The sequence below is a fragment of the Microcaecilia unicolor genome, chromosome 1 (assembly GCF_901765095.1).
Source record: "Microcaecilia unicolor chromosome 1, aMicUni1.1, whole genome shotgun sequence".
Lineage (NCBI taxonomy): Eukaryota > Metazoa > Chordata > Amphibia > Gymnophiona > Siphonopidae > Microcaecilia > Microcaecilia unicolor.
The window spans coordinates 137,068,048-137,094,037 of NC_044031.1; the positions used below are offsets into that span (position 1 = coordinate 137,068,048).

A 25,990-nucleotide genomic window follows, 5' to 3' on the forward strand; every position below is an offset into this window, starting at 1 on the left:
CAAGAATCCCCCAGTCATCTTACACACACTGCCTCTGGTACAAACGAGAGGTGCCAAGGGACAATATATACCTCAGACACATTGACACAGACACAGGCAGTAGAGGGTGAAAATGGCTTGTGCAACTTCTTTGTTTCTTGGCTCACTGCTGCAGCTGCCTGGGTTACTCAATTCCAGGAGGGAGACTTTTTGGCCAATCTGGTGGTTGAACTTACATCCCAATTCAGTGTGCTGTCTGTAGTCCCTGATACTACCAAGTTAAATCAGTGCTTCATGTGCTGTAATATACCAGGATAGGGTTGCAGAAATCTAGAACTAGTTCAGAATGTCCCTCCTGGAACTGGGTAACTTGGCAGCTTTCCAGCTTTAACTGTTAAGCCTCTCCATTTGAGGCATGTGCTTGCAGGGTCCTCCTGCTCACTCAAAAAGTATGTCTGCCGCAACGCCCACCGAGAGACTGCGCTTTCCCTGCTACTTCTGGAGAAGTGAAATGTTGGGGGGAGAAGGGGCGAGGGGGAAAAAAAGAACTAAATCGGGGGGAGGGGAAAGAGAAAATCCCAGTAGGGGGGCCCACAAGAATATGTTTGCCTAGAGCCCAATATAGTGTTATTTTGGCCCCGATGGAATTCCCAGGAGAGCAAATGATTGAGGTCTGTGAGACTGTAGGTTGTGGCTTTGAATGGGATGTTCCATAGGGACCTAATAACCTGTTTAAAGTCCAAGTTGTCATTCTGATACTCTCCTGAGGATGTGAGATATTCTTCTTGTTTAAATAAGTGGTGTTAGAGTGTGTAATTTTATCCACTACTCATGTTGTTGAATATGATGTCTACTACTACTACTTACTACTTCTTATAATTTCTATAGCGCTACTAGACGTACGCAGTGCTGTACACTTGAACATGAATAGACAGTCCCTGCTCAACAGAGCTTACAATCTAATTAGGACAGGCAAACAAGAGATAATGGAATATTAAAGTGAGAATGATAAAATAAGGGTTCTGAACAAGTGAACAAGGGTTAGGAGTTAAAAGCAGCATCAAAAAGGTGGGCTTTTAGCTTAGATTTGAAGATGGCCAGAGATGGAGCTTGACGTACCCGCTGAGGAAGTCTATTCCAGGCATATGTCAACCATGTATTTTAAAAATTGTAAATTCTTAAAGTAAAATATTAATAATTGCCTTTTCACACAAAGCTCCAAATCTGAGTCATGCCAGGAATAGGTCCAGTGTCTCGATTCTGTTGTTTGCTTCTCGTGTCTGTTGCAAAACAATGCCCAAAGAGCACCCATGACTGAAGGTATTCTGTTGGATCAAACTGAGCTAGAGGAGGCCCAACTAGTTTGATGAACATCAGTGCTGATATTGTGGTTAATAACAAAGAAGATCTTGATGGAGTCTCAATAAGGTTCATTTGTGAAAAACCTCTTTCACACTTGAGGAAATTTGAATGATGTCAAGAGTAAGCTTTAAAGGCAGTAATTTGTCTGGAATTATTTTTTCCCTTAGATATTCTTGGAATCCATCAATCATCTCCCTTTCATTCAGGTGGAACCTTTTTAATACATTTCTTATTTCTGTTTCATCAAATGTTAAATGCTACTGGATATCCTCTGGCTACTGTTTGGGATCAAACACTTTGGCCCATTTAGGTAGATTAGCTTCTTCATCGACAAGCAGTCTCTGTACTCTACAGATTTTCAGGTTTTCATAAAACACATCTGGACATATTGAAGGGTCGTCTTTCCTATCTTTTCAGTGGAGGGCAATCCCTTTCAATATGAGACTACTGGCAACAGTAATGGATGTTTTCTCCCTTCCAAAATTTAAATGAGACTTTTAATTTAGCTCTTCACTCTTTATAGATCCATATTACAATGTAGGCTTAGTTCAGATAATTCTTGAAGTGCATCACACATTAATCCCAAATCTAACATAAGTTCTACAGAAGTAATTTTCCTTAGCAGACCTTCGTACATGTTTCTGTCTTTCCTGTCTTTGGTACAGTCCTTCTTAGCTTCTTCAAAATGAAGTACTAATGCTTCATAATTTTGCCATATTGTAGTAGAAACAGTTAGAAAAGACACTACCCAGCGAGTGCTCAAAATATTCACCCAGTATTCAAAAGCTGAATTTCCAGTGTATTTGCACATATTTTTAATTCTCTACCATTTTTCAGTGAAGCATGGTACAGCACATGCAGCTTATCAATGAATAATATGAATCTATTTATTCCTGAAAGAGCTTTTACAGCATCATGGACTAACAATCCTAATCTGTGATTAACAAAGTGCCATACTAAAATTGAAGGAAATTTGTCTTTTAGCAATTTCTTAACTCCACCATGAGCCCCCAACATTACATTTGCTCAATCACAAGCAACTGAAACCAAATAATCCTGCAGGTATTTCCTTGTCATACCAATGGACTGCATATGATGAAGCAGCAAAGAACTGAAAATTCCTTTTGCTGTTACGTCTTGTAATTCAGTTCAGAGATGCAGGCATTCCACAATCTGCGATAAATACCCATACATACACAATCAATATGAATTTTTGACTGAGGGTTGTTCCTTCATCAATCATTAATGATATTTTACTTTTAGAATTTATAGTTTTTTGAAACATGTTTATCTCATTCCACGACTAACATGATTAACAGTGTTGATGCAGGCATTTGTAGAGTGAAGTATGTGGCCCATGTCAAGACCATTAAGTTCCTGTACATCTATTTTGGCTTCAAGGACTGCTTCTTCTTCACCACTTTGTAAGCTGTGCGAAAGATTTTAGCAGTTCTTTGTTGGCTTCTGCCAACAATCTCAAAGCAGCTTTATGAGATGAACTTTCCTTGTGGTCAAATAATTTCTTCCTTAGGGATGTTAACTGTTAGTGTTGTGTTTCACCAAAATAAGTGATTTCATTATCGGTCCACGCTTTTGATGTTTTCATTCCCATCTTTTTCTCAACACTAAGCATTCCAGCTTTTTGACATAGACAGCCAGTCATATTTTTGGCAAAATTCTTTTTTTTTTGTTCCAAAGTCCAATAAGTAGGCTACTGATTATCATTATTTGGTTCTTCAATACAAAACAATGACGATGAAGCAAGTACTCCAGGCTCATTGATTTCTTCTTCATTATCATTTAATTTCCTTTTACTACATATATGAGATGAAAAATTATTTGTGATATTTTTTTTTCATTTTAAAAATTTTCTGTAAGCCATTATAGCTCCAGTACACCCAAATGACATAAACCAGATTAGCACAAAGACCAGGAAGTAGGAGAACAGTCTTGCCAAAACTGAAACACAATATGTAATCAAAATCTCAGAACCTAACAAACCTCACATATAAAAGCACCAACTTTTATGGATAAACATAAAGGAATCCTGTTCAGAAGGAATGGATCCTCAGAAGCTTAGTGGAGATTGGGTGGCAGCACTGGTGGTTGGGAGGCGGGGCTAGTACTGAGCAGACTTCGATCTGTGCCCTAAAAATGGTAGATACAAATCAAGGTCAGTTATAAATATAAAGTTGCGCATATGAGTTTATCTTGTTGGGCAGACTGGATGGACCGTACAGGTCTTTTTCTGCCGTCACCTACTATGTTACTCTGTACTATGTAACTCCTGATTCAGGACAAAAGGTTCTATTTTAGTCAGACAGTCCATAAAGGCACTAACTCCCGGTACTTAACAACGTACCCCCTCTATACATCCTCTTAGCCCGACATCAACCCTTCCCTTCAAAAAGATATAAACAGGATGGAGTCAGTCCTGAGGGCAGCTACTAAAATGGTCAGTGCTCTTCATCATAAAGTGTATGGGGACAGACGATCTCAACGTGTATACTTTGGAAGAAAAGGTGGGAGAGGGGAGACATTTAAATACCTACTTGCACAGGAGGCGAGTCTGTTTCAATTGAAAGGAAGCTCTGCAATGAGGGGGCATAGGATGAAGGTGAAAGGGGATAGACTCAGAAGTAACCTTAGGAATTACTTCTTCACAGAACGGGTTGTAAATTCATGGAACAGTCTCCCGGCAGAGGTGGTGAAGATGAAAACTGTATCTGAATTCCAGAAAGCTTGGGTCAAGTACATAGGATGTCTAAGAGATGGAAAGGGAGAGTAGATGGCATGGATGGGCAGACTGGGTGACTGAGAAAAGATAGAATCTGAGAAAAGACAGGATCCTCAACCCTGGACTGTTCCAGCTTTACAAATCATGAACAGGGTTTGGGGGGATGTGGTTGCAGCTTAGATGGAGGAACATTTTCCAAGCTCTTTAACCTGCAGATTTCAGTATGACAGAAATTCAAACATGATTAGACTGAAGAAATGCTGAAGGACCTTTTGAGAATGGGGAGCTGGGCATCCAAAAGGCAGATGAAATTTTATGTGAGGAAAACTGTGACATCCTCAGCTCGGCATGCAGCAATGATCAAAACAGCAACTAGAAATAATTTAGGAAGCCTATGGAATTCAAGAATGTGTGGGATAAACAGTACACAGTCACAAGCACAAATGGCAGCAGCAGGACTAATATAAAATGCAACACCATCTATCCCTATAGCCCAGAATCAACCCTAACCTTCCCTATCCCTCCATCCATCTCAGTAGCCCACCCTTCCCCCCACCCCTACCTGCCTAGGTCAGCCCAGCCTTCCCCTCCCTCCTACCCATTCCCCATGGTCTGACATCTCCCCTGCCCTTCCCAATCTCTCCCCCCACACCCTGATGCACACCCTGTTCCCTCTATATCCCCCGTCTACTTCTCCAGCATAATTCCTCCCCACCCCCTTGTCCGTTCTCATTCCCTCAGACCTCCTCCTCTCCAGGCCCATTCTTCTTACCTTGCTTGCAGTCACAGTACACTGGGTCAGTCTCTGAAGGGCTGGCAGTGACTAGTGCTGGTGTCAGGGGAGGGGGGGGTAGCACAGCAGTGTGTGTACAGCACGCTCTCTCTCTCAGAAAGGTCCTCTGTGCTGCCTGGAGCCTCAGTGGGGGGGGGGGGGTGCCTGGTGTTGTGCTTCTCTTAGGGCTTGCAGTGGATGTGCTGGAACCTTGGGCTTGCTGCCCTGGCCTCAACCTGGTGTTTTGCAGGGGGGGGGGAGATAGGGGTGCTGTAGCAGAGGCAGCCTTGGCAGTTGGCAGATGCCATTGGTCAGCTGCTGCAGGCAAGGAGCTTCGGAGCCAGACTTGGAGGGAGCAGTGGTGAGCACAGTTTTCCTGATCCTGACTTTACGCGCTCTCTCTCTCTCTCTCTCTCTCTCTCTCTCTCTCTCACTCTCTCTCTCTGTTGCTGCAGTGTGCAGTGCACAAAGCAGGACACTGACATCACAACATGCATGCGCAATAGATCAGGTGACCTCTTAATTGCTGGCACATACATATTGTTGGGCCTGCCTGCCATTCTGTGAGGGAGAAAAAAATCTGCTGTTTGCCCATGGAGCCACTCAGTGGGAGACTCTCTGATTTTTGTGGGAGTGCGGGAGATGACCCACTAAAGCGGGAGTCTCCTGCTGAAAGCAGGTAAAAAAAAGGTGCTGTTACACTGTATTGGTGCGTACCGGCACAAGAAAAGCCCTGTTTATAACTCAGGTTGGCATCTGCTCCCCATGGGAGTGGTTTGACTGTTTCATTCGGGGAGGGGGGGGCAAAGGATGGGATGGGGCATATTTGCATAATCATTTGCATATATATAGATATAGATATGCAAATGAATATGCTAATATGGAGGAAGGAAGGAAGGGAGAAAGAGCTGGTTTTTTTTTGCGAATAAGCCAGCTCTTTCTCCCTTCCTTCCTTCCTTCTTTCCTCCTTATCCAGAACTCCCTCTTCCTCTCTAGTAGTGTTTCCCCACCCCCTTTCCCATACTATGCCAATGTAGACCTTAGAAATGCATAAGCTCTATATGTAGATTCTTCAAGATGTAGTGTGTCATGATTTAGGCTCTAAAACCCTTTCTGATGTTTTGGTGCCACCTCAGTAAGACCAACACACAATCTCTCCACTGCAAAACACTATACACAAGCTTGTGCAAAAACACACTCTTAACCTTACCAAACCATAACAGCACTAATTCCAAGGACAGGACGAGCTACAACCTTATGCGTGGAAAGGTAGCACTGTAATTACACCGGGCTCTAAAACACCTAATGAAAAAAACAAAAAGGGCTGCAAATACTACACACTAGCAGAATACTGCACCTTAATCACACATGAAAAACACATGACACAACAGATATGACACAAGGAACTAAAAATCAAAAAATATGAAGGCAAAATACTGAACTGGAAAGTTACCTCAAGAAGTCAGACTCAGCATGCAGCAATACTAGAAAAATTGAAACGTACATGCAAAATATCACAGATACACATTTCCAAAAGCTGACATATTCCAATTAATAAATTACTACTATTACTACTTATCATTTCTAAAGCGATACTAGACGTACGCAGTGCTGTACACTTGAACATGAAGAGACAGTCCCTGCTCAACAGAGCTTACAATCTATTTAGGACAGACAAACAGGACAAACAAGAGATAAGGGAATATTAAAGTGAGGATGATAAAATAAGGGTTCTGAACAAGTGAATAAGGGTTAGAAGTTAAAAGCAACATCAAAAAGGTGGGCTTTTAGCTTAGATTTGAAGACAGCCAGAGATGGAGCTTGACGTACCAGCTCAGGAAGTCTATTCCAGGCATATGATGCAGAAAGATAAAAGAAACGGAGTCTGGAGTTAGCAGTGGAGGAGAAGGGTGCAGATAAAAGAGATTTACCCAGTGAATGGAGTTCCTAGGGAGGAATGTAGGGAGAAATGAGAGTGGAGAGGTACTGAGGAGCTACAGAGTGAATGCACTTATAGGTCAATAAGAGGAGTTTGAACTGTATGCGGAAATGGATAGGAAGCCAGTGAAGTGACTTGAGGAGAGGGCTAATATGAGCATAATGACACTGGCAGAATATTAGTCGTGCAGCAGAATTTTGAACAGATTGAAGAGGAGAGAGATGGCTAAGTGGGAAACCTGTGAGAAGCAAGTTGCAATAGTCTAAGCGAGAGGTGATAAGAGTGTGTATTAGGGTTCTGGTAGTGTGCTCAGAAAGGAAGGCGAATTTTGGTGATATTATAGAGAAAGAAACGACAGGTTTTAGCAGTCTACTGAATATGTGCAGAGAAGGAGAGGGAGGAGTCGAAGATGACCCCAAAGTTACCAGCTGATGAGACAGGAAGGATGAGAGTGTTATCCACAGAAATAGAGAATGGGGGAGGAGGAGAGGTTGGTTTAGGGGGAAAGATAAGAAGTTCAGTCTTGGTCATATTTAGTTTCAGATGGCGCTGAGGCATCCAGGCAGCAATGTCAGACAGGCAGGCTGATACTTTGGCCTGGATTTCGGCTGAGATTTCTGGTGTGGAGTGGTAGATCTGGGAGTCATCAGCATAAAGGTGATACTGAAAACCATGGGATGAGATCAGAGTACCAAGGGAAGAAGTATAGATGGAGAAAAGAAGAGGTCCCAGGACATATCCCTGAGGTACACCAACTGACAGTGGGATAGAAGTGGAGGAGGATCCACTAGAGTATACACTAAGTACGCTGGGAGAGATAAGAAGAAAACCAGGAAAGAACAGAGCCCTGAAATCCAAGTGAGGACAGTGTATCAAGGAGTAGGCTGTGATCAACAGTGTCAAAAGCAGCAGATAGTTCGAGAAGGATGAGGATAGAATAGAGACCTTTGGATCTGGCCAGGAACAGATCATTGGAGACTTTAGCAAGCGCTGTTTCAGTTGAATGAAGGGGGCGAAAGCCAGATTGAAGTGGATCAAGAATAGCTTGAGATGAAAGAAAGTCAAGGCAACGGCAGTGAACAGCACGCTCAAGTATCTTGGATAGGAAAGGGAGGAGGGAGTTGGGGCGATAGTTGGAAGGACAGGTAGGGTCCCATGAAGGTTTAAGAAGTGGTGTGACTACGGCATGTTTGTAGGCATCAGGAACAGTCACAGTGGACAGTGAAAGATTGAGGATATGACAGATAAAAGGGATGACAGTAGGAGAGATAGTGTTAAGTAGATGGGTGGGAATAGGATCAGAGGAACAGGTAGTTAGTTTCGAGGAGGAAATAAGATGTGTAGTTTCCTCTTCAGTGATTTCAGAAAAGGAAGAAAAGGAGGCAGGGGTTGGAGGGTTGAGAGAATGGACAAAGGGAAGGAGAGATGAAGGTGACCTGGTTGAGAATTCAAGTTTAATCTTGTGAACCTTATCATGAAAGTACTCAGCCAGAGTCTGGGGGGAAAGTGAAGGGGGGGGTTGGAGGTGAAGGCACTTTGAGGAGAGAGTTCAGTGTGGCAAAGAGACGTCGAGGGTTTGAGCCAAGAGAATTTGTCAACTGGATGTAATAGTCCTGTTTGACAAGTAAAAGAGCAGACTGGAAGGAGGTCAGCAAGAATTTGAAATGTATGAAGTCAGCATGGGCATGGTATTTCAGCCAAAGGTGTTCGGCAGAGTGGGCACAGGAACGTAGGTAGCGGATTCTAGAGGTCAGCCAAGGCTGGGGTTTGGTACGTTTTACAGAATGGGGAATGGGAGGAGCGAGAGTATCTAGAGCAGAGGAGAGAATAGTATTATAGGAAGAAACAGTGTTCCACCCTCGCGGAAACAGGAAATACATCATTGTAGAAGGTGGGACACTATGTAAGGGAAGGGAGAAGCTGGAGGCGAGCCCACTGTGTTGTCTTCTTCACTGCCATCGCTGCGACTGAAAGAAAAAGGGTTAAACATGGGGGGGGGGGAGGAATGGAGAGGAGGGCTGTCGGTCGGGGAGCTGAGGGTGGGAAGGAGGAACCGTCTGAGCAGCTGCCTGCTGTGTTGCGCCAGCCCTGCGTTTGGGGGGGGCAATGCCCCCCTTCACCCCCCCCAAACTACGCCCATGCTGCTTCCGAGCAAACGGAATGTCCGCAGTTTCAGTGTAGGTGCTATTTCTGCAAGATGTAAAGGGAATGTGGAAAACCATAGGGACCTGGGAGAAACACAGGGAACCAGATCCTACAACCCCCAAAAAGCCACAGAGGAGATTCTCCCTTACCGGCCGCTTTTCCCCAAGAGACAACTTAGGGGCAAGAACTACAAATCCCAGCAGCCACCTTGGGAAAAAGAGAGACAAACCAGGGTGCATTCACAAGAGTCACCAGAAGGGGGCTGCAGGAGAAGGAGTAATACTAATTCTCCAACCTGGGGGAAAGAGAGGTGGAACAGGTGGGAAAAAGAAGAGAAAAAGCCCGAAAGGGTTAATGAGGAAAATGAGGAGCAGCTGGGAAGAGGGTGGGGCGAGGAGAGTATGGACTGGGCTCCTGAGAAGGAGAAAGAGGAGTTTGGGCCTTGGGCCATGGAACTGACAGTACCCGAGCAAACCCTGGAGGAGCCCATGGATGTATCAGCTCTGGCCCAGAGAAAGCCACAGAAGTAAGACAGTCACTGGCTAAGCAGGCCAGAGAAGGAAAGGGGTCAAGCGGGAGGAGGTCAGAAGAGTAAGTAAAAGTCTGACCAAGCGGGTGGGACCCCAGGCTTTGAGCCCGCGCAAAGCCAGAGGAACTGTGGACTTGAAAAGCCAAGGTATAGTGCTGTTTTGAGCGCTTGGCTACCTGAACTGTGGATAAAAAAAAAAAAGCCAAGTTATATTGCCATTCTGAGAGAGCTTGGCTACCTGAACTGTGGATTTAAAGAGCCAAGTATAGGGCTGTTTTTGAGAGCTTGGTTACCTGAACTGTGGATTTATAAAAACCAAGGTGTCCTGAGCTGTTTTGTTTTTGGGTGTTTTTTTTTTGAACACCAGGCTGTATGGTGCCTGGGTTATAACAAGCCCGGGTGGGACTGAATTAGAGTTTCTTTCTTTTGGAGCCGCTCCGCCCCAGGAAACCGAAAAGGGGAACCAGCGGCTGAAGCCTGGGCTGAGTTCTCCCAAGCTGAATGAGAGAACAATAAAAGGGAAAAGTTTGTATTTGATCCTGATGTGTTTTTTTGTTTGTTTCTTTATTGAACAAGACTTGTATGCTAAAGGCTGCTGAGAAGGGCGGATAGCCCTAGAGGCTGAGCCACGCCCAGCAACCTATTACAAAGATTTGTGCTAGTATTTTATAGTGACAGGCACATATGTGTTATTATAAAACAGGTTTATTTGCCCTTCACACATAGGTACCTTTTTATAAAATAATCCTTTGTATTTTGTAACTTTGTATTTTTTAACACTAGGGGTATGTTTGGAAGCAGAGAGTAGGCATGCCCAGCGCTAATTGGTTAGCGCAGCTACATTGCCATGTGTCAACCAATTAGTGCGTGGTTAGCACGTGAGTCCTTACCGCCTAGTAAATAGCAAGGGCTCACGTGGCTAATGATCATTAGGAAATTAGTGAGTGTCCATTAATTGAAGACGTGAAAAACCTCAGCGTGCAGTGAAACCCACACGTTAGTCATAAAACAGGGCACCTTTTAGCACAGCTGAACCCCTTAATTTTTTTAAATATTTGGAAGGAAAAAGCTTCAACAGGAAAAAAAAAAAGATATGATAAAAACTTCTGTCCACAGTACTTAACAGGGTTTTTGCCTTCAAGAACTAAATTTAAGAGGGCTTTTGGCCAATGCCTGCCTGTACAATTTTCTTCCTGTGGATTTTTTTTTTTTACCTTGATGAAGTGGGAATTTGTACTGAAATGTATAATAACATTTTTCAACTCCATTATTGTATTTTTGTTTTGTCTGTGGGAGCTTAGCACATCTTCTCTCGGGCATGCTGACGATGTCTAAATTATCAGTGATTATAACAGTTAGAAAAAATACTATAAACAAAATACTTTGAATTTAAAGTTAATTATAAGTGGGATCCTTCATGCCATGAATAGGGGAATGTAAATGGAATGTTATGATCTGTTCTTTGAATAATCATCATTTTCTGCTTAAAACCTTGTTTGTATGTAAAGAGCTCAAATAGGTAAAGAAGTGTAGAATTTTAATGTAGAGTAACTGCAAGGCCCTGATCCATAGTTGTTTTTGCCACTTTATTAAATTGCTATGGGGCCCTTTTAATAAGGTGCACTGAAAAATGGCCTGCGGTAGAGTAGACGTGTGTTTGGGTGAGCGCGGAATCATTTTTCAACGCACCTGTAAAAAATGCCTTTTTAAAATTTTTGCCAAAAATGGACGTGTGGCAAAATGAAAATTATCGCGTGTCCATTTTGGGTCTGAGACCTTACCACCAGCCATTGACCTAGCTGGTAAGGTCTCACGCGGTAACCGGACAGTAATGGTCTAGGCGCATAAGATGCCGATTACCACACGATTACCGCCTGCGCGACAGAAAATAAAAATATTTTCCGGCACGCGTAACAGACACGTGTCAAAAATGAAATTACTGCAAGGGCCATGCAGTAGCCGGACAGTACATGCGTTGGGTGTGCATAGGCATCTACGCAGCTTAGTAAAAGGGCCCCCCCCCCCCCATGTCAGATTCTTGGTAAATACATTCCTTAAGATTTTAGGCTACAGGTAGGCATCTAAAAGGCAATTCCAGAATAGGTGTTCACAAGTTATGTGCCCGTTTGCACGTGTAAAAGCAGGCAAAGGTGGCACTTATGTATGTAGCTCCCTAAGCGCTATTCTGTAAGGATGTGCATAAGTGCTATAGGGGCCCTTTTATTAAGCAGCAGTAAGCCTACTGTGGGCTTACCACGTGGCAATCTGGAACTACCATCAGCCCAACGCAGTTGCCAGTGGTACTTCCACCCTCAGTGCCTGGCATTTCCAGTGCTGGGAAAAATAGGTCCCTATTTGCCTTCTGCACAGTTAAGACAAATAATTACATCAACTCCGTGATTAATTAGGAACTCCTAGAATTCCCTCTCATTCCCTAGTTCCTTATAGAAAGAATTTGTAATTTATTCTTTACAATTTCCTGAATATTTTGGTTTGCCTCCCATATTGTGAACTATAGAATGATTTAATGTGATTTAAAATGTCATCTTATATTGTAAACCTATTTTCTCTAAGTAACATATGTTATCCTTTGATGTTTTATCATTTCAATGTAAGATGAGAATTATGGAATTACTTTCTTTGTTAATTTTTCTCTTCCTTTGTTAATCATCTTTGCCAAGCAAGATTTAGTCTTGCAATTATTGTAAATTGTAAAAATAAAATTAAAAAAAAATAGGTCCCTATTTTTTAGTGCAGCAGTTTCCCAGCGGGGTAATCGGGCAGTGCCACGCACTGCCCAGTTACCACCAGGTTAGCACAGGAGCCCTTACCGCCACTTCAGTGGGTGGTGGTAAGTGCTCCCCCCCCTCCACATGGCCACGCAGTAAGTGTAGACTTACTGCATGACCATTTCTTTTTTTGGCCTTTTTACCCGGTCTTACCGCATGGCCATTTTTTTTCAGCCTTTTTACCCGCTGTAGTAAAAGGGGCCTCAGCGTGTGGCAAAAGGGCCTCTTTTACCACAACTTAGTAAAAGGGTCCCATAGTGCACAACTGCAAGAAGGCGTATGTTTGGGCGGGACATGGGCAGGTAAGGGAGCTATGTACCTGGGGGCAATTTATGAAATCCACTGCAGTGCCCCCAAGGGTGCCCAGTTTTTGTCTTGGCATGTCAGGGGGACCAGTGCACTACAAATGCTGGTTCCTCCCACGACCAAAGGGCTTGGATTTGGTCATTTCTGATGGACATCCTTGGTTTCCATTATCACCGAAAATCAGAAACTACCAAGTCTAGGGTCGACCATCTCTAAGGACCACCAAATTTCAGGATTTGGGCGTCCCTGACCGTATTATCAAAACGAACGATGGACTTCCATCTTGTTTCGAAAATACGGGTTTCCCTGCCCCTGAATGGGGACTTTTTGCGAGGATGTCCAAATCGAAACGAGGACATCCCTTTCGATTATGCCCCTTCGCATGTCCTGGCCGCATTAAAGGGCCCTTTTACTAAGGCACGCTAGCAGATGGCCGGTGCTGCGATTAGCAAGTGGGTTTGCCATGTACTCCGGCCACTTTCTAGTGCGGCTGAAAAACAGTTGTGGTCTTCTTTTTTTTTTTTTTTAATGGCCACACGCTAATTTCCCCATTAGCGCATGGCCATTACTACCGGGATCCCTTACTGCCATCTGTTTAGGTGGCAGTAAGGGCTGCCGCACTACTCCCATGCTAGTTAGGTAGTGCATGGTAATTAGCAAAGTCATGCCTACTCTCCGCCCCCAGACACACCTCCTGTGCTGGAAAATAAAAACTATTTTCTTGTGTGGGATTAGCACGTGCTAAGTAGAACACTACCATGGGACGCCTCAGTATGGCCTGAGGTAGTGCTGTTTTAGCATGTGTTAGGCCTACCACAGTTAAGTAAAAGGGCTCCTAAATGCATGAGTACATAGAGCAGAGGGCCCAGACATCAACAGGGTCCTGTGTGCATTGTTTGCCCTTTGCAGTAAATGGAGGCAGATACAGGGCTCTCCCCCTGCATTTACAACATAGGCTGTGCATTTACCACACCTTCATTTGCTCTGTTAACTTGCTGTAAATGCAAAACCCTACTGCACTTTAGTAAAAGGCCTCCTGTGTTTGCATGCTTTTTCTGTTGCAGAACCAGTACTGTAGAACTTTCTACTGGATAAACTGCATCTCAAGGCTGATGTTCAGACTTTCATGAAGAATGTAAACCTTTTTTTTTTTTTTCAATTGAGGGAGGCTTTTTATATTTTATAGTCTATTTATTACTTGTTTCATTGTATATATGTGTGTTTTATTGTTTTAATGTAATTATATTAGCTTTAATGTCCCTATATGATTTATTTCTTATGTGACACAGTAAATGAAAAGAGATAAAGACCTGTTTGGTCCATCCAGTCTGCTCAACAAGGCAACCAGACTGGTGCCACTCTGTGTAGGTTATGCTTCTCTGTGCCCTGTGTTGGGTGAAGTTAATTTTATCACAACTGTAGATTTATTAAATTAAATATTTGTTCATTCATTAGGATTTATTAACTGTGTTTATGAGGAGATTCACCCATCAATAGTTGCAGTTTTAAGATCTCAGAATTTTGGTACAAAATTATAAAGCCTTTGATATGGTGGAAAGTTCTGCAACTGTTCTGTAGAAAAATGGAAGCCATTCTGACATCCTTCTTAAGTACTGAATCATTAGGGAAAATTAATCAGTCATAATAATTTTAATATGTATGTTTTTGAACATTGCAACCTACAAATTCTTCTTTCATATTAGTCTCCCAGTGGCCCATAACAGTTTGCATAGGTGAAATCAAGCTTAAAAACAAAAAGTTACCTCTTTGCAGTTTCGCACTGTGATTTGTGCAATCACATATTCATACTGTAAAAGAACCACAACATGCAATGCATTCCTTTCAATAATATAATGTGACTGAAATTATAAACGGGGAAGGAAATATTCTTGTGCATGTTTCCATGTTCTCTTAAAAGCAAACTGAAATCTTCTGTGAAACATGCTGAGTAACTTAATCCTGTGCTCTCTTCATTTAGTACCCTGAGCTGATAGTCGCCTCATACAACAATAACGAAGATGCTCCCCATGAACCTGATGGGGTAGCCTTAGTTTGGAATATGAAGTTTAAGAAAACCACTCCAGAATATGTATTTCACTCTCAGGTAGGCCCCAATGGGGAAATAGATCTCTTATTTTATAATTTGGTTTTGTGTGGTTTCTTTCTACTGTATACATGATGAACTGGGGTTAAAATAGAACTGTCATCGCTGAGGAACAAGCAGGAGCATTTTCACATTTCTGGAAGGTACTAATCTTCCTCAGGTAGAGGGGCATTTTCGATATGGCATCCAAATGAAAAAATAAATGCCTATCTCAAAATGTCCTGAAAGCACAGGTATAACTGATCGCCAAGAAAGACGTCTGTCAGTGTTCGAAAATACCCCCCAAAAAACATCTGCAATAAAGACACACTGCTGATTGACATAGATATCATCAGATAGTCGTGTCCACCAATGGAAAATAACCCTCAGAAAACGTCTACATGCAGAAGTGGTCCCGCACTGAAAAAACATTGTCTGCCAACATCAGGACATCTCCTCCACTTGGACCACTTCTATATATGGTGCTGCATGTGGAAGGGCGATTTCCATATTGCCTCAACTATGTCGCTGAGAAGGGAGCCCAACTTCTTAACAGAAGAGTCTCAGCTCCTTGTTTTCCTGTGCCTCAGACACAGGAGGGAAATATGAAGAGCCACTGCCACCTACACCCACAGACGTCACCATGAGGACCTGGAGGCTCATTCACAGGACCTTGGCAAGGTGAGTTGTCTTCATTGCTGTTAGGAACCCAACATCAGCTATGTGCAAGCACCACACCTTGGCAGGGTCACATGCACTGAGTTGCTGGGAAAGGCATCAGGCCTCCTCGCCTGCAGAAAATGCCAGAACATGTCCCCCATGTCCAGATGCCCCCCCCCCATCCAAGTATGTAATAAAAGCCTGCACATCTCTGACACTCCCCCACCTATGCAAAGATGCCAAGTCACTCAGTTCCAGACTGCATATTTTGGGACAGTCCTGGATCTATCACCATCCCATCTTGGTGCCTTATGGGACTTGCAGCACTGATTTCAATGGGCAGCATCAGGCACTTCTAATCCCACTTTGCTTTGGAATGTAAGGTCTAAACCAGGTCTGCTCACAAAATCTCCAGCCTTGAACTCAGTAACTAGCCATCTCTGTCAATGCTGCTGGTCCACACCTACTTACATATATGAACAGTAGTAGCAGCTCATAAGAAGCCATACTAGGTTAGACCAATGGTCCATCTAGTCCAGTATCCTGCTTCCAGCAGTGGCCAAACCAGGTCACAAGTACCTGGCAGAAACCCAATTCCTAGCACCACTCCATGCTACCAATCCTAGGGCAAACAGTGGCTTCCCCATATCCATCTTGTTTCCTCCTGGAAATTGTCCAGACCTTTTTAAAACCCAGATACTCTAACCACCGTTACCACATCCTCCAGCAAAGAGTTCCAGAGCTTAACTATTCTTTGACTGAAAAAATATTTCCTCTTATTTGTTTTAAAGGTATTTCCATGTAATTTCACTGAGTGTCCCCTGATCTTTTTACTCTTTGAATGAGTAAAAAATCGATTCACCTCCACCTGCTCCACAGCACTCAGGATTTTGTACACCGCAATCATATCCACCCTCAAATATCTCTTTTCGAAGCTGAAGAACCCTAACCTCTTTAGGCTTTCCTCATATGAGAGCAGTTCCATCCCCTCTATCATTTTGGTCACTCTTCTTTGAACCTTTTCTAATACCAGTATATCTTTTTTGAGATATGGCAGAACCTGAAACTCTAGATCACGCCTTCCATAGCTGACTGCCCATCACCACCACCCTGCCCAATGCCGATGTCCACAAAAAAAGTATTCCCAAACCATCCACTAGTCCCCTGCTCACCTAATGCCAGGCAGCACCTCTGACCACTAACAAGCCCCCTATCTGGCTTGCTTCAACCATCACAGGTTGTCTGAGGGGATATACAAAACCTGTCCGGTTACCAAGGGCCACTACATGAACCCTATCTCCACTAGTTTGTGTTTTGCAGGGCAATTTAGTGTCCACTGGGATTTGGAGGTGCTGTTTCTGCTGGATCCAGAGGGAGGACCCAGTTCTCATCAGGCACATGAGGGGACGTCTCCGAGTCAAACGTGAGTAACAGCAACATAGCACCCCCATAGCAGCCATCCCCTCCATCAAGCCCAGAGTATGCAGAATCCCTCAATACAGTTTGCCCAGGACCCCACATATTCCCAAAAGGTTATTGCAGGCAAACCTTCCAAAAAAGATGACATATCAGTGGGGGGTGGGGGGTGGAAGGAGGTTGGGCCACAGCACCCTGTTGCAAGCAACAACAAGTAGGCCAGCATGTCAAATACAGCTACCTAGCACATTGTCCAAGCTAAGGTGATCAAAAGAAACAAAAATCAGAAGGAGCTGCAGTGGGAATCAAGCCCTCATCGCCTATCTAGAGCCCACAGCCATAGACAGTACCCTCCACAAAGCAACATTCAGGCAAGACAACACACACAAGCAGTGGCCACACACAAGCAGCATAAACCAACCCAGAACAATGCCTAATACTTCATAGTCATCTTCTACAGCTCTGTCTGTTCATTACAGACATGCGAAGAATTTACTTTTGGTATCCTTTTGTTATGTAGTGAAGACCTTCAAAGGAAGACAGATCTTGCTGTGATTGTCAACTAACACCCGACACAGGCATTTGCCGCAACACGGACCATGTCGGGTCATTGAATACAGGTGCTTCTTTTATATTTGGCTCCACCTTCTGATTCCATCTGCGGCCCTATACACTTCTGCTTCACAATATTTATGTATTCCATAAACCAACTCTACATGAGTACTACCTGATTTACAATCAGTAACACTGAAGATATACCCCCTTGTTTACAAAGCCACGCTAGCGGCAGCCGCAAAAGTGAATGGGCTATGTCTGCATTACCACACTGGCAGCTGGCACTGGCAGGAGCCCTCCAAAACCCATTAGAAACCCACTGTGCCCACATCTAGGTGCCCCCCTCACCTGTAAGGGCTATAGTAGTGGTGTACCGTTGTGGGTAGTGGGTTTTGGGGGGTTCAGCACAGAAGGTAAGGGAGCTATGTACCTGGGAGCAATTTATGAAGTCCACTGCAGTGCCCCCTAGGGTGCCCAGCTGGTGTCCTGGCATGTCAGGGGGACCAGTGCACTACAAATGCTGGCTCCTCCCATGTCCAAATGGCTTGCATTTGGTTGTTTCTGAGATGGACGTCCTTGGTTTTGTAAATCGCTGAAAATCAGAAACGACCTCTTCTAGGGACGTCCCTCTAAGGATGACCAAATTTAAGGATTTGGACGTCTCTGACGGTATTTTCGAAACGAAAGATGGATGACCATCTTGTTTCGAAAATACGGGTTTCCCCTCCCCTGGATCGGGACATTTTGCATGGACGTCCAAATCGAAACATGCCCCTCTCACTCTCCGCCCCCACCCAGACACACCCTCTCAGATAAAAAAAATATATATATTTTTTAGTGTGTGAGTAACGCACACATATTTGCAATTTACTGCAGGATGCCTCAGCGCACCCCCAGATATGACATTTTAAGCTGTGGTAAGTATGCATCAGTGCTTGTAAAATGGCCCCCAACTGTTTAGAAAGCAGTGGAAGCCTTGACGTTTTACTACAGCTTTTACATAGTCCAGCTCATATTCCCCAGTTGATTATTTATATGTTAACTGTGTCTTTTTGTTTGATTTTTGAGGAGGTGGGGGTAGGAGAGGGGTAGTTCTGTGTATTGTCTTTGCTTGTACCAGGTTTGTTTTTAGCTTGTCACTGTTCTTCTGTTATTAGATCTTTCTGTATTTTCTGTCCTTTACGTCAAGCCTTAGGGTGAATAGTAGATTAAATGAATACATAAAAATAATGATTCACATATTCTCTGTGTTACACTCAAATCATTGTATAAGGAGGCAGTTTTCAGGATCCCTTCACCGCTGCCAAGACTGCAGGTAATTTTCACCCATAGTCTTTCACCAGTTTTCAAAGCAAAAATACATTTCTGCTTTCATTCTTGGCGTCTTCTCTATAGAATTATCCCTACTGAGTCCAGTATTTAACTCTTTTCACTTCTGTCTCTTTTGAAGTGATTATATTCTGAGAATGGCTAAATCTCAATCCTGGTTTCTGTTCTAACAAGTGTAAGTGAATGCACATAGATATGTCCACCTCTGCCATGGTGGCCACCAGGGATCAGAGATTCCCCCCCCCCCCCCCAAACCCCTGGGGAGGCCTCCATTTCATGTCACTGGTCCTTTAATTTTCTGCAAAGAGACTTTATAAAAATTTTCTTATACACTGAAGGTTCCATGGTGTAGCAATGCACAAGATTTTCTGTTTGAAAATTTAACTAAGGATGTTAAATTTTAACTAAGAGCTAAATTTTGCAAAAGCAGGTACTAACCCACAAATATTTATGACCTGCTGAGTGAAAAAGGTACCAAAAGTGGGGTAAGTGACTTATTTATATCACAAGATAGAGGGATATCAACTACATAATCCTGTAAAGTTTGAGCTTCAGGCATAGACTAATTACATCTTTAAAAAATGAGAAACATGTATCAATTTTTAAAAGTATGTTTTTCAGAAAAATGCATTTGAAAAATATCAAATTTAAAACATCTTTATCTCTGTAATCCATAGGAAGTTGTAGACTGATCAAATTTCAAAAACAATTCAATGGGATTGGGATTTAGGCCATGAACTTTCTCAGAGTGATTGGTAGTAAGTGTTTAGGGAAATACACAAGTTGTCTATTGTGTTTTGATTAATGAAAATGCATATAAGGTAATCACCCACTGGTATTATACTGCTGTGAAGCTAAAAGCTATGTTTCCTAATAGTGTGAAAGCCATTTGTTGGCAATGTATGCAAGATAAGGGTACATTTTATTATATTTGGTGGGAATGTGCACTTGTACAACAATATTGGTCTTGAGTGGCGCAAGGACTAATCCGAATTTTTGGCACAACTTTTCCGCTTACACCCTGAGCTTGTCTCCTAGGATTGAACAATGCAGTGGGCCATCGATGGCAGGTTAAACTTAAAAGACTATGTCTGGCAGCAGCTAAATGTGTTATTGCAGCATTTTGGAAACAAACATCTGGGCCCACTGAACTGGACTGGCTGATAAAAGTGGCTTATCTTAGAGACTTGGTCATTCTGACTGATCGACTTAAGGGATGTTATGATCCTATATTGGATGAATGGACCCATTTGGCTATGTTATACCCAGATGGAAAACAACAGAGCAGATCAGTGGAAAATCAACATGAATATATTAATAAAACATTAAAAAGCCCGACACAGGCCGTGTTTCGCCCAATAGGGCTGCGTCAGGGGCTACTCAAAGATCTTTATTGCCATGTCAGCTCCTGCATGTGGGGCCATCAGCTGTTTTTTGCCTAGCGCTTAAAAGGATATAATCGTTGTCTCCCATACATTTATGACAACTGGGTTATACAGTTTCCAATATTGGCAATAAAGATCTTTGAGTAGCCCCTGACACAGCCCTATTGGGCGAAACGCGGCCTGTGTCGGGCTTTTTAATGTTTTATTAATAAATTCATGTTGATTTTCCACTGATCTGCTCTGTTGTTTTCCATCTTGGAGTTTGCGGATCGTCTGCCTTGCTGTTTTCTTGGACTCTATGTTATACCCAGACCTTGAAGTGAGTGGGTAATAGCATAGGGAGGGAGGGGGGTAGGAAGGGAGGAGGTTGAAGAGGGGGGCGGTAGATAGGGGGTTGGGGGTTTATTGGAGATTTTGTGGGCACGGGGAGGTTTGGTGGTACTTGGAAGGGGGAGGGGGAAGATTAGGATGGATTTGTTTACTGCTGATGCCGTGAAGTGCTTCATTATGATTGTTTTGTTATATAAATTTTACAATTAAAAATGTATAGATTAAAAAACATTTCAAAAACAAAAGTTGCCGAAATTTATCCCTCTAATCTTTTAGAGCCTTTATCTCTGCTATTGTGACCCCACTTTTGGCACCTTTTCACTTAGCAGGTCACATATTTTTTTACCAATACATAGGGTCAACATCACAGATGTCAGAGAGAGCTATCCAATCTAATGCTTATATTCTTAATTTTTTTCCTTGGATACTCTCATATCATAGATCTTTCAGTCATATCTTTCCAATTAACTCTTCAACACAAAGCTCCTAGGATTTCTGATGGTTTATCACCAACCCACAATTTTCCAACCAAGTAACAAGACTTTTCAAACATCTATTCAACACACCTACAGCTCATATTGAATTATTTCCTAGCTATATATCATCTGCTATAGAAAGAAGGCAATTTTAGAAAGGGCTTATGTGTATAAAAGTTGATTTTACACATAATGAAAGCATTATGCAAAACTTACCACCATATACATTTATAAAAATATATGTAGAGAGCAATCCTATGAATAGTTTTATACTTGTGTAAAGTAGGCATTTCCGAGGGCAGAGTTCGGGATTTACATGTATACTTTTGTAAAATGCTCTACATGTATAACCCCAGCTCACATACAGTACATGTATGCCTGCCCCAGGTATAAGCAGCAATTTTTCATGGGAAATATACATGTACTGTATTTACCCTCTCTAAAATCTCTGGCCTTGATATTCAAAGGCAATTATCTTGAATTATCCAAAGAATTGCTCTAGTTGGTACTATCTGTTGATTTTTAGCAGCACTATACAGAATCCAGACCCAGATGTGCCTTTGAGTCAGGGTTGACTTCTGTGAGCACAGGAGTGACCCCCCCCCCCCCTCGTGTTTTTCTTGGCATGATAGAGGAGTAATTTACCACTGTCTTTTCCTGAGGCAAGGAGGATTAAGTGACTTGCCCAAGGCTATAAGAAGCCATTGTGTGATTTTGAACTTAAGTCTTCCAGGTCCCAGCCTGCTGCTCTAACCAATAGGCTACTCCTCTGCTCTGCTATACTTACTAATGTCTCTGAAACTTGTTACAGACAACCTTGGTGCTATCCAGATAGTGTTGGGACAGAACAAAATAACTATCCTAAATTTATCCAGATAAGTTGCCAGATAACGAATTGATTATCACCGCTATACAGATAGGCTGGATACAGTTATTTTTATTTAAACACTGCGCCTAGCATTAAAAAAAAACCTTAGCATCCACAGATGCTGAAAGCTTTTTAGAAATAGAGCTTAAATGGCCTGTTTTAAAACCGCAACCACTGTAAACCTATATGCGTTGACATGATAGCACATACTTGCTGTTTGCTGTGTATGGGCAGAGTTGTGGTGGAATGTGGGTGGAGTATGCAAGTATATGCATAGATTATAAAATATTATAATTTATGTGCATATTTAAATCACCTCTTTAAACACATAAATCCAGTGCATACATATGTTATCTACCGCCGCATGAGTTACCTGTGTTGGTGTAGTCAATTTTTTTTATTTAAATCACCTACGCAAGTGTAATTGTCTGTACCTGAAATGTAGCTGCAATTTCTGCTGGGTCTTTATAAAATAGCTCCTAAGTAGGCACCTACTTGCCCTCTTAACCTAGATGTCTCCATATAAAACTGCTGTCATTACATCCAGTTCTAATATTGCCTTCTTAGCCTACTTAGTCAATGAACAAACAAGGGCTCCAAAAGGATATGGAAAATATTAAATAATGAAGGATAAGGTTAAACCTCGGGGTGCACCATACTCCAACATGAATGGAATATTCATCATCCTTCCATATATGATCTGCCAAAAAGAAATGAGTGAATCCATTTCCAAACATTCCCAGTGAAACCAAGTTGCTTCTATCTGTCCAGCCAAATCCCATGATCAATATGATCAAATGTGCTGAACAGGACCAGCAATACCATCAGCACAAGCACAGACTCCAGTTTATCTAAATGCTGATTTTTATCATTATGTTGCTACTAAAACAGATTCTATACTTAACATGCATGTACACTCTCCCTGACGAACATCCAGGTCATTTATATCCTGCTATTATATCCCAATTTGATTAGCAACTGTGAGGCTTTTTTATAAAGATGTGTCAAGCAACTACCACACGTTTTATCACACAGTAGATATTAGTGCAGACCTGTGCTAAAGTCTAATGTGCTATTAAACCTGCCAGCTCATTAAAAAAACAAAACATGTGCCACTTGCTTAACATTGAAGAGAGTCTGACTGGGGGCAGAGCAGAGGAGTGGCCTGCTGTCACGGTTAGAGTGCAGATCATTATCATGCTCTAGCTATCACGACTACCAATATTGTTGCTGAATTTACTGGCACCTGAAGAGGAGGCAGTAAGTGCAACCACTCTTTCGGCAGTCAGTTAGCATGGCTGCTGTCGGTCGAGATGCGGAGGCTGTCTTCTCTGACATCCAATCCCCACCAGCACCCCTCTGATCTCAGCTCTCACTCCCTGAAATATTCCCCTGTCCCCGGGCCTCCAGGGCTGGCGTTAGGGGCTGGCGAACAGGGCATTTGCCCTGGGCCCCCATATACCATAGGGGTCCCAAACCTTCCTCAAGCTAAAGGAGGTATAAGCTGAAGGCCAGCTTTTGGGCCCCCTCCACGGTTTCTGCCCTGGGCCCCTAAATGTCTAGCACCAGCCCTGTGGGCCTCAACACTTCCTCCATAGGTGGTCGGTGGCCCAACTGTTTGGGGAGGCTAAAGGGGGCGGGTTTAGGGATGGGGCCAGGGGTGGGACTTATATCCATACTTTTCTGTCAACACACAGAAAAAAAATAAGTAAAATAGTCACAATTAATACCTTTTATTAAATTTAGATATTAGATATGTATCATATGTCAAAGAATAAAGTGGTTGTTCAAAGCATATATTAACCAATGTATACTATTCAAAAGTGTTATCAATTATTAAACACTGCTATTTCCATCCATGGAGAATCCCAAAATGAAATGGTCACATTAGTGAAGTAACATTATGCATGAAAAGGCAGCACTGTAAATATTACACTGGGCAAACACTAATACACCATTATACCACCCATACGGAAAACACAGACCGTCAACAATATGAAACAAGGGATCATAATATCACAATTCCTCATGTACAGCCACAAAACAACCTGTTAGGGTGGATAGTGTTCACAATGAGCTCCTTTTATTAATTACCAGATAGAGATAAGAGTTTTCAATTTTGGTACAGTATAAATCATCACAAGAACAAAATTTAAGAAAACCACCACCATCCAATGTTGCCCCTATGTTTCCCCATCTCTGTCTCCTCCCTTCATCATCCAGCATCATCACCCCTCACCAGTCTCCTGTTCAGCAAAGCAATTTAGCAATAAGAAACCCAAACCAATGAAAGATCTGTATGAAACAAAATATTTTTATTTTGACTTATAAAACCTTTAATCTGCAGCACAGTTCAATATTTGCAGCTGAGAACACTTACCCGCTTGCTTGCTGCTCGATCCGCTCAGCTCAGTCAGCTGCCTCCCTCCCTAGCTCAGTGACTCATAATAGCCGCTCAGGCCAGCCACGTGATGCAGCCTGCAATATTCACAGGTGTGCGTCAGTTACAGCCAGGCTCTGCCGCCATGCCGGAACTGCAGGAACAGGAAGTGTGTCACAGGAAGCCGGAACCACTGGGGAAGGACTGTCTCAGAGGTGGAGCGGAGCCTTAGGGAATCAGGCAAGCATCCAGCTGGTAAAAGGAGAAGCCGGCGCCATGAGTGGGAGGGGGTGCCGGTGCGGTGGTGCCAGTGTAGAGAGGAGAGGAAGATATACAATTTTGTTCCATCCTACCTTCGAGGAGGAGGCAGCCAGGGGAAGGTCACTGTTGGGCTGGGGAGGCTATAATTTGGGTTTGCGAGCGGATTTGACTGCACGTGATTCAAAAAAGATTCATGCCCTAATCCTCTTACATGCAACCCAAAAGGGGGTATGGCCATGGGAGGGGCATGGTCGGGTCAAGAGCAAAAACAGGATCCACTCTATACCTCCTCCAGTCAAGTCCATGGAGGACCCAGCTTTTACTTACAGATGTAAGGCAAGAAATAAAGAACAAAGGAGGAAGGAGTAAAGAAATAAATGGAAAGGAAGACCTGGAAACAGAGTTAAAAGAACAGCAGAATCAGAGACTGGGACCAACATGATCAGAAAAACAAAGTCACCAGACAACAAAGGTAGAAAAAAATAATTTTATTTTCATTTTAGTGTTTGGAATATGTCCAATTTGAGAATTTACATCTGCTGTCTTATTTTTCAATGTATAGCAATGTTTTTCTTTCTGTTTTTCTGGTATTGTGCTGCATGCATAATCTTAGGATTTGAGGTTAATTTTTGAAGAATTTGAAGAGGGGCTATCTATGTGCTGCATGTGTGACTGCGAGGCCAAGTGTCTGAATAGGGATCTGTTTGTTAGTTTCTGAGATTTTGATAACATATTGTGTTTCAGATTTGGCAAGACTGTTCTCCTAATTCATGGTCTGTGTGCTAATTTGGCTAGTGTCATTTTTTGGTATACTGGAGCTGTAACAGCTTATAGAAATTATTTATAATGAAAAATAACCACAAGTTATTTTTCTTCTCCTATACTGGTGCAATAGTTTCAATTATGCCTGTTTATATGCGCCATGGCTGGTAAAAGGGGTGTGGCTACTATAGGGGTGGAGCCATAGTGATCCCACCCCTAAGGTTACCCATAATGAGTACCAGTACCTTTTTTCCTACAAAAAAAGCACTGGGGGCAGGTGTCTGCTAGTGGAGGAGTTTGGAGGGGAGGGGAGAGAGAAGGTGCTAGATGGGGGGGAGTGGAGGGGTTGGGAGGAGAAAAGAGAGAAATGAGATACTGGATGGGTAGGGGGTGCTGACTAATAGGCTGCATGGGGGCACTAGAAACCCTAGCACCAGCCCTGCATAAGAGCATGATTCAAGGGAGGCTGCCGATACTAGACTGGAGACTCCATCTTGCATTCGAAGCAGCAGCAGCAGCAGGAAACTTACAGCAAAAAGTAAGTCCATCTCTTTCATGTGTTGCAATCCTATAGTCAGAAGCGTAGGCAGGTTGTGACGCCAGGGGGAGCGGAGACCACTGCATAGGCATGATGGACCGCCTGAAAAATAGGCGCTGTCACCGTCAGAAGTCAGTTTGGGGGAACAGTCGCTCCCCTAGTGCCCCACCTAGCTATGCCTCTGCCTATAGTCTCAGGAATTGTATTTAGAACTGATCAATAAATAGCTCCAGTGAGATAGGTGACCAGTACAGATAAAACTTTAGGATGAATACCAGACTTCCTTTTAAATAGGGACCTAAGTCCTTTCCTGTGACCTATGTCAATGCCTTCAAATTCCCCTGAGTAAACCTGCCTATGGAAACAGATACTATTCTGTTCTATATTGA

At 42.9% G+C, this 25,990-nt stretch overlaps 1 protein-coding gene across 6 annotated transcripts in view; it reads left to right on the forward strand.

Annotated features, from left to right (window-relative positions):
- DYNC1I1 (dynein cytoplasmic 1 intermediate chain 1) overlaps positions 1-25,990 on the forward strand; it is a 548,409-nt gene that overhangs the window by 273,325 nt on the left and 249,094 nt on the right. For all 6 annotated transcript variants that reach the window (XM_030200752.1, XM_030200770.1, XM_030200797.1 and 3 more), the window contains one exon: positions 14,537-14,662. In XM_030200752.1, coding sequence (XP_030056612.1) covers positions 14,537-14,662 — 126 coding nt within the window. The remainder of the gene's footprint in view (positions 1-14,536; positions 14,663-25,990) is intronic.